This window comes from Ranitomeya variabilis, chromosome 1 (assembly GCF_051348905.1).
Source record: "Ranitomeya variabilis isolate aRanVar5 chromosome 1, aRanVar5.hap1, whole genome shotgun sequence".
Taxonomy (NCBI): Eukaryota; Metazoa; Chordata; class Amphibia; order Anura; family Dendrobatidae; genus Ranitomeya; species Ranitomeya variabilis.
The window spans coordinates 51,833,669-51,848,396 of record NC_135232.1 but is presented as its reverse complement, the minus strand read 5'-3'; the positions used below and the strand labels follow the sequence as shown (position 1 = coordinate 51,848,396).

Sequence of the window (14,728 nt, the reverse complement as noted above, 5' to 3'; positions counted from 1 at the left end):
CATTTTAAGGGTATCTGTCAGCAGCTTTTTGTTATTTCATCTGAGAGTATCATAATATAGAGCCTAATTCCAGGGATGTGTCACGCTGTGTGCTGTAGTTTTAATACAATCGGTGTTTTATCAGCAGGAGATTATCATTACAAGACTAAGGGTACTGTCACACTCTGCAACTTTCCAACGATCACGACCAGCGATACGACCTGGCTGTGATCGTTGGAAAGTCGTTGTGTGGTCGCTGGAGAGCTGTCACACAGACCGCTCTCCAGCGACCAACGATGCCGAAGGCCCCGGGTAACCAGGGTAAACATCGGGTTGCTAAACGCAGGGCCGCACTTAGTAACCCGATGTTTACCCTGGTTACCAGCGTAAAATGTAAAATAACAAACACTACATACTCACCTTCGCGTCCCCCGGCGTCCGCTTCCCTGCACTGACTGAGCACCGGCCGTAACAGCAGAGCGGCGACGTCACCGCTGTGCTGTGCTTTCACTTTACGGCCGGCAGTCAGTCAGAGCAGGAAGCGGACGGCAGGGGACCTGACTGACACCGGAATGTGAGTATGTAGTGTTTGTTTTTTTTTACTTTTACGATGGTAACCAGGGTAAACATCGGGTTACTAAGCGCGGCCCTGCGCTTAGTAACCCGATGTTTACCCTGGTTACAAGCGAACGCATCGCTGGATCGCTGTCACACACACCGATCCAGCGATGACAGCGGGAGATCCAGCGACGAAAGAAAGTTCCAAACGATCTGCTACGACGTACGATTCTCAGCAGGGTCCCTGATCGCTGCTGCGTGTCAGACACAGCGATATCGTATGGATATCGCTGGAACGTCACGGATCGTGCCGTCGTAGCAACCAAAGTGCCACTGTGAGACGGTACCCTAAGTCTCATGGACCAGTCAGGATAATCCATGTAACCCCGCCCCCTCTATGGATTGGCAGCTTGCTGACAGCGTACACAGGAAGCTGCCAATTAGGGCTGTGGGCTGGGGTATACACAGCTCAGCATTAATAGCACTGCTACATTAGCAGCAGAAAAAAATGGGAATCTATAAAATCTATAAAAACTGCAGCAATCAGTCCAGTAAGTGGCACATCCCTGGAATCAGGGTCTCTGTCCCTGCATCATACTCCTCTCAGATTACATAAAAAAAAACTTGCTGAGAGATTCCCTTTAAAGGAATAGTTTCCCTTTCTAGAAGCAGCTCCTGGGGTAATCATCTGATTAATTTTGGTCCCTCTCGTGGTAAACAACTGATTTTTCCAGGGGAATCAATGACTAGCCAAGGATGTTTTATTTGCAGGGCAAACATAGTGCCCAGTGGTTGCCATACAAATAAATGTTAGTCTATGTAATGCAAAGACGGATCAAGTCCTCTATGAAGTTCCTCCTCCATGATGTTCTCTAACAGAGTACATCGGGTTTCCAGCTTTTCTGAAATTAAATGTAACTTGTAAGGAGAAATCTATATGTAAAAATAAAGGTATGACAGTACAGGCGCTCTAACTGCTGCGTACATCGACACCTCTAGTGTGGAAATCCGGCAATAAAGTTATATGCAAATAAGTTACAAGTGTTTCTAGGCGAGACAAAAGGCTTAGAGCTCTCAGGCCCTGACTCCTTAGTCCCCGCCCAGTGCCTGACTGCTGTGTTTGATTGACAGGGATCTTGGCGAGGGGCCAATACCTTTTAAATAACTCCTGCACTACTTGCAAATGAAGGCTCAAGTGTCTACTGGGCGTATCCAGACTGCCTAGATGTCCTGCTCAATCTTCATTAAGCCTCTCTGGCTGCTTTAATTGATGTGTAGCTTAAAAAGTGATTGTTCTTGTCAGTACCCAGTTCTGCGCTGCTCCCAAACTCACTTCTAGGTCACACTAAAGCCCAAACTGATTACCCTGCCCATACCAGGAACAACACTCTTCACGAGAATTGAGCAAAAATATTTGCAAGACCTTGGACCAGAAGCCACGTTGGAAGTCGGTAGCTGCTGGACCATACCACTGCAAATCCAGGGGGACTCTTCTTTGTAGTCAGCCCTATAATATCGTTACATTATCATTATGGTTTTGGGCATGATGTTGTTGGGGAGACACTTTTGATGCCCCAGCTAGGAGGAAGTTTGTCCATGGACTACTGACTTGACCACTGCATCGGGATCCTGCCAATCTTTCTGCTCACCTCTACTTTGCAAGTGTTCGGTTTACAGTTCTTGTGGCAATCAACAGATCTGGGGCCAAGATATATGAAGATAGACCAGGATACTTAGATGGTCCAGACACGCCCAGTGGACTCTCGAGCCTTCATTTGTATACAGTACAGAAGTACTGTTGGTATCTTACCCTACAACTACCTAATGGGTGTGCAGTACCTTTACACGTACGTACCTTTATAGGGGTACATTCTGCAGAAAGGACGGAGATTGTCCAGAACTAAGACACCGGTGACCTCTGGACCACCACCAATCATGCCTGGACCTGCAGCCATAGGAAGTACTGGAGCCTCACCTCTCCGCACACCCGGTAACATCTGCTTATTGGGGGTGTCCATGTCAGACCAAAACTGATTTGATATTAATGACCCGTCCCCGGAATATGTTGTCAATATCTTAGTCCTGGAAATCCATTTAACATCTTTGAAGAATGAGCAATCATGACAGAGGACCAAAAGTTGGTGGGCTCCTGGCAAACATGGGGGACGTTAACAGCCCGGGTTACAGCGGTCATTGATTGCCTCCATGATAAATCTCAGACTGTCTCTTGTCTGTCTCTTAGAGGGTCTGGGCTGAACTTACTCTTATATAATAGAGAACTGTCCAGTATAATAACAATTCCCTAAAGCTTAAAGTTGTATGAAAAGCTATGAATAAAGGTTGTGTCAATCCAAAACGCGTAAGCTTATGGATCCAATTGATTTTTCAACTCTTTGTACCTCCCTATCATGTTTTTATCGTAAACCATAAAAGTTATGTTTTCATTTTTCCTTTTCCTGGTGCCGGAACCTTTTTATTTCTACCTATTCTAAATGTCATATATTATATTTTGTTACTTCCTGCATTACGTCTGTACATCTAACGCATTTCTGATCTTTTCTGCTGTAGGTATTTTGAGTTTTATGAAGGTCCTTTGAGTTTCAACTCGACAAAATGCTTGGAGTTGAGGAAGGACATCATCAATGTGAAAGTCCTCTCCATGTGAGTATGTGATTGTCTCCTTGAAATATTATAGTATAGAAATAATATATTAATTATTATATGTTCATCAGTCATTATTGGTTTGGGACCTGAAGTGTGAGTACAATGTCATAGGAGCTGTCTATACCCACCACTAGAGGGAGCTAATTATGTACAGATTTGTACAGAAACCAGCTGTATAAATCCATGTATACTTAGCTCCCCCTCGTTTTAGAGTGTTTCAGGGAATTGTGCTAATGTTGCAGGCAATAACTTGTAGTGTCCCCCCGTACTAGGAGGTTAGAGAAGGCAATAACCTGCAGTGTCCCCCATACTGGGAGGTTAGAGAAGGCAATAACCTGCAGTGTCCCCCATACTAGGAGGTTAGAGAAGGCAATAACCTGCAGTGTCCCCCATACTAGGAGGTTAGAGAAGGCAATAACCTGCAGTGTCCCCCATACTAGGAGGTTAGAGAAGGCAATAACCTGCAGTGTCCCCCATACTAGGAGGTTAGAGAAGGCAATAACCTGCAGTGTCCCCCATACTAGGAGGTTAGAGAAGGCAATAACCTGCAGTGTCCCCCATACTAGGAGGTTAGAGAAGGCAATAACCTGTAGTGTCCCCCATACTAGGAGGTTAGAGAAGGCAATAACCTGTAGTGTCCCCCCATACTAGAAGGTTAGTGAAGGCAATAACCTGCAGTGTCCCCATACTAGGAGGTTAGAGAAGGCAATAACCTGCAGTGTCCCCCATACTAGGAGGTTAGAGAAGGCAATAACCTGTAGTGTCCCCCATACTAGAAGGTTAGAGAAGGCAATAACCTGTAGTGTCCCCCATACTAGGAGGTTAGAGAAGGCAATAACCTGTAGTGTCCCCCATACTAAAAGGTTAGTGAAGGCAATAACCTGTAGTGTCCCCCATACTAGGAGGTTAGAGAAGGCAATAACCTGTAGTGTCCCCCATACTAGGAGGTTAGAGAAGGCAATAACCTGTAGTGTCCCCCCATACTAGAAGGTTAGTGAAGGCAATAACCTGTAGTGTCCCCCATACTAGGAGGTTAGAGAAGGCAATAACCTGTAGTGTCCCCCCATACTAGAAGGTTAGTGAAGGCAATAACCTGTAGTGTCCCCCATACTAGGAGGTTAGAGAAGGCAATAACCTGTAGTGTCCCCCCATACTAGAAGGTTAGTGAAGGCAATAACCTGTAGTGTCCCCCCATACTAGGAGGTTAGTGAAGGCAATAACCTGTAGTGTCCCCCATACTGGGAGGTTAGAGAAGGCAATAACCTGTAGTGTCCCCCCATACTAGAAGGTTAGTGAAGGCAATAACCTGTAGTGTCCCCCCATACTAGAAGGTTAGTGAAGGCAATAACCTGTAGTGTCCCCCATACTAGGAGGTTAGAGAAGGCAATAACCTGTAGTGTCCCCCATACTAGAAGGTTAGAGAAGGCAATAACCTGTAGTGTCCCCCATACTAGAAGGTTAGAGAAGGCAATAACCTGTAGTGTCCCCCATACTAGAAGGTTTGTGAAGGCAATAACCTGTAGTGTCCCCCATACTAGGAGGTTAGAGAAGGCAATAACCTGTAGTGACCACCCATAGTAGGAGGTTAGAGAAGGCAATAACCTGTAGTGTCCCCCCATACTAGAAGGTTAGTGAAGGCAATAACCTGCAGTGTCCCCATACTAGGAGGTTAGAGAAGGCAATAACCTGCAGTGTCCCCCATACTAGGAGGTTAGAGAAGGCAATAACCTGTAGTGTCCCCCATACTAGAAGGTTAGTGAAGGCAATAACCTGTAGTGTCCCCCATACTAGGAGGTTAGAGAAGGCAATAACCTGTAGTGACCACCCATAGTAGGAGGTTAGAGAAGGCAATAACCTGTAGTGTCCCCCCATACTAGAAGGTTAGTGAAGGCAATAACCTGCAGTGTCCCCATACTAGGAGGTTAGAGAAGGCAATAACCTGCAGTGTCCCCCATACTAGGAGGTTAGAGAAGGCAATAACCTGTAGTGTCCCCCGTACTAGGAGGTTAGAGAAGGCAATAACCTGTAGTGTCCCCCATACTAGAAGGTTAGTGAAGGCAATAACCTGTAGTGTCCCCCATACTAGGAGGTTAGAGAAGGCAATAACCTGTAGTGTCCCCCCATACTAGAAGGTTAGTGAAGGCAATAACCTGTAGTGTCCCCCCATACTAGAAGGTTAGTGAAGGCAATAACCTGTAGTGTCCCCCATACTAGGAGGTTAGAGAAGGCAATAACCTGTAGTGTCCCCCATACTAGAAGGTTAGAGAAGGCAATAACCTGTAGTGTCCCCCATACTAGAAGGTTAGAGAAGGCAATAACCTGTAGTGTCCCCCATACTAGAAGGTTTGTGAAGGCAATAACCTGTAGTGTCCCCCATACTAGGAGGTTAGAGAAGGCAATAAACTGTAGTGACCACCCATAGTAGGAGGTTAGAGAAGGCAATAACCTGTAGTGTCCCCCCATACTAGAAGGTTAGTGAAGGCAATAACCTGCAGTGTCCCCATACTAGGAGGTTAGAGAAGGCAATAACCTGCAGTGTCCCCCATACTAGGAGGTTAGAGAAGGCAATAACCTGTAGTGTCCCCCGTACTAGAAGGTTAGAGAAGGCAATAACCTGTAGTGTCCCCCATACTAGAAGGTTAGAGAAGGCAATAACCTGTAGTGTCCCCCATACTAGGAGGTTAGAGAAGGCAATAACCTGTAGTGTCCCCCCATACTAGAAGGTTAGTGAAGGCAATAACCTGTAGTGTCCCCCATACTAGGAGGTTAGAGAAGGCAATAACCTGTAGTGTCCCCCCATACTAGAAGGTTAGTGAAGGCAATAACCTGTAGTGTCCCCCATACTAGGAGGTTAGAGAAGGCAATAACCTGTAGTGTCCCCCCATACTAGAAGGTTAGTGAAGGCAATAACCTGTAGTGTCCCCCCATACTAGAAGGTTAGTGAAGGCAATAACCTGTAGTGTCCCCCCATACTAGAAGGTTAGAGAATGCAATAACCTGTAGTGTCCCCCATACTAGAAGGTTAGAGAAGGCAATAACCTGTAGTGTCCCCCATACTAGAAGGTTAGAGAAGGCAATAACCTGTAGTGTCCCCCATACTAGAAGGTTTGTGAAGGCAATAACCTGTAGTGTCCCCCATACTAGGAGGTTAGAGAAGGCAATAACCTGTAGTGACCACCCATAGTAGGAGGTTAGAGAAGGCAATAACCTGTAGTGACCACCCATAGTAGAAGGTTAGAGAAGGCAATAACCTGTAGTGTCCCCCATACTAGGAGGTTAGAGAAGGCAATAACCTGCAGTGTCCCCCATACTAGGAGGTTAGAGAAGGCAATAACCTGTAGTGTCCCCCATACTAGGAGGTTAGAGAAGGCAATAACCTGTAGTGTCCCCCCATACTAGAAGGTTAGTGAAGGCAATAACCTGCAGTGTCCCCATACTAGGAGGTTAGAGAAGGCAATAACCTGCAGTGTCCCCCATACTAGGAGGTTAGAGAAGGCAATAACCTGTAGTGTCCCCCATACTAGAAGGTTAGAGAAGGCAATAACCTGTAGTGTCCCACATACTAGGAGGTTAGAGAAGGCAATAACCTGTAGTGTCCCCCCATACTAGAAGGTTAGTGAAGGCAATAACCTGTAGTGTCCCCCATACTAGGAGGTTAGAGAAGGCAATAACCTGTAGTGTCCCCCCATACTAGAAGGTTAGTGAAGGCAATAACCTGTAGTGTCCCCCATACTAGGAGGTTAGAGAAGGCAATAACCTGTAGTGTCCCCCCATACTAGAAGGTTAGTGAAGGCAATAACCTGTAGTGTCCCCCCATACTAGAAGGTTAGTGAAGGCAATAACCTGTAGTGTCCCCCATACTAGGAGGTTAGAGAAGGCAATAACCTGTAGTGTCCCCCATACTAGAAGGTTAGAGAAGGCAATAACCTGTAGTGTCCCCCATACTAGAAGGTTAGAGAAAGCAATAACCTGTAGTGTCCCCCATACTAGAAGGTTTGTGAAGGCAATAACCTGTAGTGTCCCCCATACTAGGAGGTTAGAGAAGGCAATAACCTGTAGTGACCACCCATAGTAGGAGGTTAGAGAAGGCAATAACCTGTAGTGTCCCCCCATACTAGAAGGTTAGTGAAGGCAATAACCTGCAGTGTCCCCATACTAGGAGGTTAGAGAAGGCAATAACCTGTAGTGTCCCCCCATACTAGAAGGTTAGTGAAGGCAATAACCTGTAGTGTCCCCCATACTAGGAGGTTAGAGAAGGCAATAACCTGCAGTGTCCCCCATACTAGGAGGTTAGAGAAGGCAATAACCTGTAGTGTCCCCCCATACTAGAAGGTTAGTGAAGGCAATAACCTGCAGTGTCCCCATACTAGGAGGTTAGAGAAGGCAATAACCTGCAGTGTCCCCCATACTAGGAGGTTAGAGAAGGCAATAACCTGTAGTGTCCCCCCATACTAGAAGGTTAGTGAAGGCAATAACCTGTAGTGTCCCCCATACTAGGAGGTTAGAGAAGGCAATAACCTGTAGTGTCCCCCCATACTAGAAGGTTAGTGAAGGCAATAACCTGTAGTGTCCCCCCATACTAGAAGGTTAGTGAAGGCAATAACCTGTAGTGTCCCCCATACTAGGAGGTTAGAGAAGGCAATAACCTGTAGTGTCCCCCATACTAGAATGTTAGAGAAGGCAATAACCTGTAGTGTCCCCCATACTAGAAGGTTTGTGAAGGCAATAACCTGCAGTGTCCCCCATACTAGGAGGTTAGAGAAGGCAATAACCTGTAGTGTCCCCCGTACTAGAAGGTTAGAGAAGGCAATAACCTGTAGTGTCCCCCATACTAGAAGGTTAGAGAAGGCAATAACCTGTAGTGTCCCCCATACTAGGAGGTTAGAGAAGGCAATAACCTGTAGTGTCCCCCCATACTAGAAGGTTAGTGAAGGCAATAACCTGTAGTGTCCCCCATACTAGGAGGTTAGAGAAGGCAATAACCTGTAGTGTCCCCCCATACTAGAAGGTTAGTGAAGGCAATAACCTGTAGTGTCCCCCATACTAGGAGGTTAGAGAAGGCAATAACCTGTAGTGTCCCCCCATACTAGAAGGTTAGTGAAGGCAATAACCTGTAGTGTCCCCCCATACTAGAAGGTTAGTGAAGGCAATAACCTGTAGTGTCCCCCCATACTAGAAGGTTAGTGAAGGCAATAACCTGTAGTGTCCCCCCATACTAGAAGGTTAGAGAAGGCAATAACCTGTAGTGTCCCCCATACTAGAAGGTTAGAGAAGGCAATAACCTGTAGTGTCCCCCATACTAGAAGGTTAGAGAAGGCAATAACCTGTAGTGTCCCCCATACTAGAAGGTTTGTGAAGGCAATAACCTGTAGTGTCCCCCATACTAGGAGGTTAGAGAAGGCAATAACCTGTAGTGACCACCCATAGTAGGAGGTTAGAGAAGGCAATAACCTGTAGTGACCACCCATAGTAGAAGGTTAGAGAAGGCAATAACCTGTAGTGTCCCCCATACTAGGAGGTTAGAGAAGGCAATAACCTGTAGTGACCCCCCCCTCCCCCATACTAGGAGGTTAGAGAATGCAATAACCTGTAGTGTCCCCCCATACTAGGAGGTTAGAGAAGGCAATAACCTGTAGTGACCACGCATAGTAGGAGATTGGAGAAGGCAATAACCTGTAGTGACCACCCATAGTAGGAGGTTAGAGAAGGCAATAACCTGTAGTGTCCCCCCATACTAGAAGGTTAGTGAAGGCAATAACCTGTAGTGTCCCCCATACTAGAAGGTTAGAGAAGGCAATAACCTGTAGTGTCCCCCCATACTAGAAGGTTAGTGAAGGCAATAACCTGTAGTGTCCCCCATACTAGGAGGTTAGAGAAGGCAATAACCTGTAGTGTCCCCCCATACTAGAAGGTTAGTGAAGGCAATAACCTGTAGTGTCCCCCCATACTAGAAGGTTAGTGAAGGCAATAACCTGTAGTGTCCCCCATACTAGGAGGTTAGAGAAGGCAATAACCTGTAGTGTCCCCCATACTAGAAGGTTAGAGAAGGCAATAACCTGTAGTGTCCCCCATACTAGAAGGTTAGAGAAGGCAATAACCTGTAGTGTCCCCCATACTAGAAGGTTAGAGAAGGCAATAACCTGTAGTGTCCCCCATACTAGAAGGTTTGTGAAGGCAATAACCTGTAGTGTCCCCCATACTAGGAGGTTAGAGAAGGCAATAACCTGTAGTGACCACCCATAGTAGGAGGTTAGAGAAGGCAATAACCTGTAGTGTCCCCCATACTAGGAGGTTAGAGAAGGCAATAACCTGTAGTGTCCCCCCATACTAGAAGGTTAGTGAAGGCAATAACCTGCAGTGTCCCCATACTAGGAGGTTAGAGAAGGCAATAACCTGCAGTGTCCCCTATACTAGGAGGTTAGAGAAGGCAATAACCTGTAGTGTCCCCCATACTAGAAGGTTAGAGAAGGCAATAACCTGTAGTGTCCCCCATACTAAAAGGTTAGAGAAGGCAATAACCTGTAGTGTCCCCCATACTAGGAGGTTAGAGAAGGCAATAACCTGTAGTGTCCCCCCATACTAGAAGGTTAGTGAAGGCAATAACCTGTAGTGTCCCCCATACTAGGAGGTTAGAGAAGGCAATAACCTGTAGTGTCCCCCCATACTAGAAGGTTAGTGAAGGCAATAACCTGTAGTGTCCCCCATACTAGGAGGTTAGAGAAGGCAATAACCTGTAGTGTCCCCCCATACTAGAAGGTTAGTGAAGGCAATAACCTGTAGTGTCCCCCCATACTAGAAGGTTAGTGAAGGCAATAACCTGTAGTGTCCCCCCATACTAGAAGGTTAGAGAAGGCAATAACCTGTAGTGTCCCCCATACTAGAAGGTTAGAGAAGGCAATAACCTGTAGTGTCCCCCATACTAGAAGGTTAGAGAAGGCAATAACCTGTAGTGTCCCCCATACTAGAAGGTTAGAGAAGGCAATAACCTGTAGTGTCCCCCATACTAGAAGGTTTGTGAAGGCAATAACCTGTAGTGTCCCCCATACTAGGAGGTTAGAGAAGGCAATAACCTGTAGTGACCACCCATAGTAGGAGGTTAGAGAAGGCAATAACCTGTAGTGACCACCCATAGTAGAAGGTTAGAGAAGGCAATAACCTGTAGTGTCCCCCATAGTAGGAGGTTAGAGAAGGCAATAACCTGTAGTGTCCCCCATACTAGGAGGTTAGAGAAGGCAATAACCTGTAGTGACCCCCCCCTCCCCCATACTAGGAGGTTAGAGAAGGCAATAACCTGTAGTGTCCCCCCATACTAGGAGGTTAGAGAAGGCAATAACCTGTAGTGACCACGCATAGTAGGAGATTGGAGAAGGCAATAACCTGTAGTGACCACCCATAGTAGGAGGTTAGAGAAGGCAATAACCTGTAGTGTCCCCCCATACTAGAAGGTTAGTGAAGGCAATAACCTGTAGTGTCCCCCATACTAGGAGGTTAGAGAAGGCAATAACCTGTAGTGTCCCCCCATACTAGAAGGTTAGTGAAGGCAATAACCTGTAGTGTCCCCCATACTAGGAGGTTAGAGAAGGCAATAACCTGTAGTGTCCCCCCATACTAGAAGGTTAGTGAAGGCAATAACCTGTAGTGTCCCCCCATACTAGAAGGTTAGTGAAGGCAATAACCTGTAGTGTCCCCCATACTAGGAGGTTAGAGAAGGCAATAACCTGTAGTGTCCCCCATACTAGAAGGTTAGAGAAGGCAATAACCTGTAGTGTCCCCCATACTAGGAGGTTAGAGAAGGCAATAACCTGTAGTGTCCCCCATACTAGAAGGTTAGTGAAGGCAATAACCTGTAGTGTCCCCCATACTAGAAGGTTAGAGAAGGCAATAACCTGTAGTGTCCCCCATACTAGAAGGTTAGAGAAGGCAATAACCTGTAGTGTCCCCCATACTAGAAGGTTTGTGAAGGCAATAACCTGTAGTGTCCCCCATACTAGGAGGTTAGAGAAGGCAATAACCTGTAGTGACCACCCATAGTAGGAGGTTAGAGAAGGCAATAACCTGTAGTGTCCCCCATACTAGGAGGTTAGAGAAGGCAATAACCTGTAGTGTCCCCCCATACTAGAAGGTTAGTGAAGGCAATAACCTGCAGTGTCCCCATATTAGGAGGTTAGAGAAGGCAATAACCTGCAGTGTCCCCTATACTAGGAGGTTAGAGAAGGCAATAACCTGTAGTGTCCCCCATACTGGAAGGTTAGAGAAGGCAATAACCTGTAGTGTCCCCCATACTAAAAGGTTAGAGAAGGCAATAACCTGTAGTGTCCCCCATACTAGGAGGTTAGAGAAGGCAATAACCTGTAGTGTCCCCCCATACTAGAAGGTTAGTGAAGGCAATAACCTGTAGTGTCCCCCATACTAGGAGGTTAGAGAAGGCAATAACCTGTAGTGTCCCCCCATACTAGAAGGTTAGTGAAGGCAATAACCTGTAGTGTCCCCCCATACTAGAAGGTTAGTGAAGGCAATAACCTGTAGTGTCCCCCCATACTAGAAGGTTAGAGAAGGCAATAACCTGTAGTGTCCCCCATACTAGAAGGTTAGAGAAGGCAATAACCTGTAGTGTCCCCCATACTAGAAGGTTAGAGAAGGCAATAACCTGTAGTGTCCCCCATACTAGAAGGTTAGAGAAGGCAATAACCTGTAGTGTCCCCCATACTAGAAGGTTTGTGAAGGCAATAACCTGTAGTGTCCCCCATACTAGGAGGTTAGAGAAGGCAATAACCTGTAGTGACCACCCATAGTAGGAGGTTAGAGAAGGCAATAACCTGTAGTGACCACCCATAGTAGAAGGTTAGAGAAGGCAATAACCTGTAGTGTCCCCCCATACTAGGGGGTTAGAGAAGGCAATAACCTGTAGTGACCCCCCCCCCCATACTAGGAGGTTAGAGAAGGCAATAACCTGTAGTGTCCCCCCATACTAGGAGGTTAGAGAAGGCAATAACCTGTAGTGACCCCCATACTAGGAGGTTAGAGAAGGCAATAACCTGTAGTGACCACGCATAGTAGGAGATTGGAGAAGGCAATAACCTGTAGTGACCACCCATAGTAGGAGGTTAGAGAAGGCAATAAGCTGTTGTGACCACCCATAGTAGGAGGTTAGAAAAGGCATTATTAGTTATGAGCGAGCACTAAAATGCTCAAATCAAGTAGGTTGGACAGTCGGACGGGCTCGACTCAAGTAACGAGTATAATGGAAGTTAATGGGAAACTCCAACATTTTTCCAAAAGACCCTAACAGGAAGTCTGGAGGTGAGGAAAATCGCTGAAATGGATGGAAACAGTGCTCAAATGGAATGGGAACAGCATGGGGAAGACTTCTGGAGGCATCTCTGACACCTTTTTCGCTGTTGGTAATAGGAAGGAAGGAGGACCAGGCTGAGGATTACCGTATATACTCGAGTATAAGCCAACCCGAGTATAAGCCGACCCCCCTAATTTTGCCACAAAAAACTGGGAAAACTTATTGACTCGAGTATAAGCCTAGGGTGGAAAATGCAGCAGGTACCGGTGAATTTCAAAATTAAAAATAGATACTCCATACCGTTCATTATGGCCCCATAGATGCTCCATATAAAGCTGTGCCATATATACAATGCTCTGCACCGTTGCCCCATAGCTGTGCCATATATATAGTGCTCTGCACCGTTGCCCCATAGCTGTGCCATATATATAATGCTCTGCACCGTTGCCCCATAGCTGTGCCATATAGTGCTCTGCACCATTGCCCCATAGTTGTGCCATATAGTGCTCTGCACCGTCCATTATTGCCCCATAGCTGTGCCATATAGTGCTCTGCACCATTGCCCCATAGCTGTGCCATATAGTGCTCTGCACCATCCATTATTGCCCCATAGCTGTGCCATATAGTGCTCTGCACCATTATTGCCCCATAGCTGTGCCATATAGTGCTCTGCACCGTCCATTATTGCCCCATAGCTGTGCCATATAGTGCTTTGCACCATTATTGCCCCATAGCTGTGCCATATAGTGCTCTGCACCGTTGCCCCATAGCTGTGCCATATAGTGCTCTGCACCGTCCATTATTGCCCCATAGCTGTGCCATATAGTGCTCTGCACCGTCCATTATTGCCCCATAGCTGTGCTGCTGCTGCAATAAAAAAAACATACTCACCTGTCTTGCTTGCAGCTCCTCGGCGCCATCTTCCCGGCGTCTCTCCGCACTGACTGATCAGGCAGAGGGCGGCGCACACACTATATGCGTCATCGCGCCCTCTGCCTGAACAGTCAGAGCGGAGAGACGCCGGGAAGATGGCGCGGCGCCCGGCGTGTGGAACGAGGACAGGTGAATATGTCATACTTACCTGCTCCCGGCGTCCCGCTCCTTCCCCCGGACAGCTGGTCTTCGGTGCCGCAGCCTCTTTCTCTATCAGCGGTCACCGGCACCGCTTCATTAGAGAAATGAATAGGCGGCTCCGCCCCTATGGGAGGTGGAGCCGCCTATTCATTTCTCTAATGAGCGGTCCCACGTGACCGCTCAGGGGAAGAGGCTGAGAGGCACCGAAGACAGTGTGACGTGCAGGGGGGGCGCCAGGATCGCCGGGACTAGGTAAGTATATGACAGTGCTCACCCGCCGACCCCACCACCGATCATGACTCGAGTATAAGCCGAGAGGGCACTTTCAGCCCAAAAATTTGGGCTGAAAATCTCGGCTTATACTCGAGTATATACGGTAGGTGGTCCAGACTCTTGGCTAGTGAGACTTGAATGTGTGAAAGACAGGGTGGTGCTGGGAAACGTACTGGAAACATCTGCTAGCCATCCAACAGATCATGTGTTTGCACTGTTCTGGCTTCTAGAGTGGTGTCCCGCTTCCCTGTGCAAAGTGGGTCAGAAAGCTAGGTCTCGTGGATGTGTGTTTGTTGTGCTCCCGCAGCAGGCACAGTTTCACTTGGCCCATGGCCTCGGTTTCTTCGTGGACCATCAGCAGCAGATACACTTCACCTGTCCCTTACCGCATGCCTTTCACACAAATCTCTTCCTGGCCTGCTTCCTAGGACAGTGTGCCGAACACCACGTCACCGGATCTAATATAGACGCAAAGATGGAATGCGGCCGGCCAATTACAGTAATGCCAGTAGCCCATATGGCTACAACATTACTGTGTATGGTAACTTGAGCATGGTGCTCGTGGCTAGCACACTCACTCATCACTAGTCATTACCATTTTTAAAGTTTTCGGCATAAATGCTGCTTAGACAGGAAACACTGCAGCAAACCCTCAGTTGTGAGAGGCTTTAGATCTGCAAGGGTCTTCAATCTTTAATTATAAAATACAGGCAAATAGAATTTTATTTAGGCACAGACATTTTGAAAATCCGCGTCTTTTAAAAAGCCACTTTGAGTTAGAATGGTGCATTGTACAGCAGTAGATTTATTTTTGCCTGATGTGATGCATTAAGGTCTTTATATAGGATACTGAGCTTGCATATTACACGCAGAATGCTGTAAAACCAT

The 14,728-nt window shown here is 46.9% G+C and overlaps 1 protein-coding gene across 4 annotated transcripts in view; it reads left to right on the top strand.

Annotated features, from left to right (window-relative positions):
* The window catches only part of ST8SIA5 (ST8 alpha-N-acetyl-neuraminide alpha-2,8-sialyltransferase 5), a 102,072-nt gene that overhangs the window by 50,902 nt on the left and 36,442 nt on the right, over positions 1-14,728 (top strand). For all 4 annotated transcript variants that reach the window (XR_013221143.1, XR_013221142.1, XM_077283626.1 and 1 more), the window contains one exon: positions 3,106-3,198. Coding sequence is in view for 2 of the 4 variants with exons in the window: in XM_077283626.1 (XP_077139741.1) it covers positions 3,106-3,198 (93 nt within the window). In the remaining 2 variants the exon portion in view is untranslated. The remainder of the gene's footprint in view (positions 1-3,105; positions 3,199-14,728) is intronic.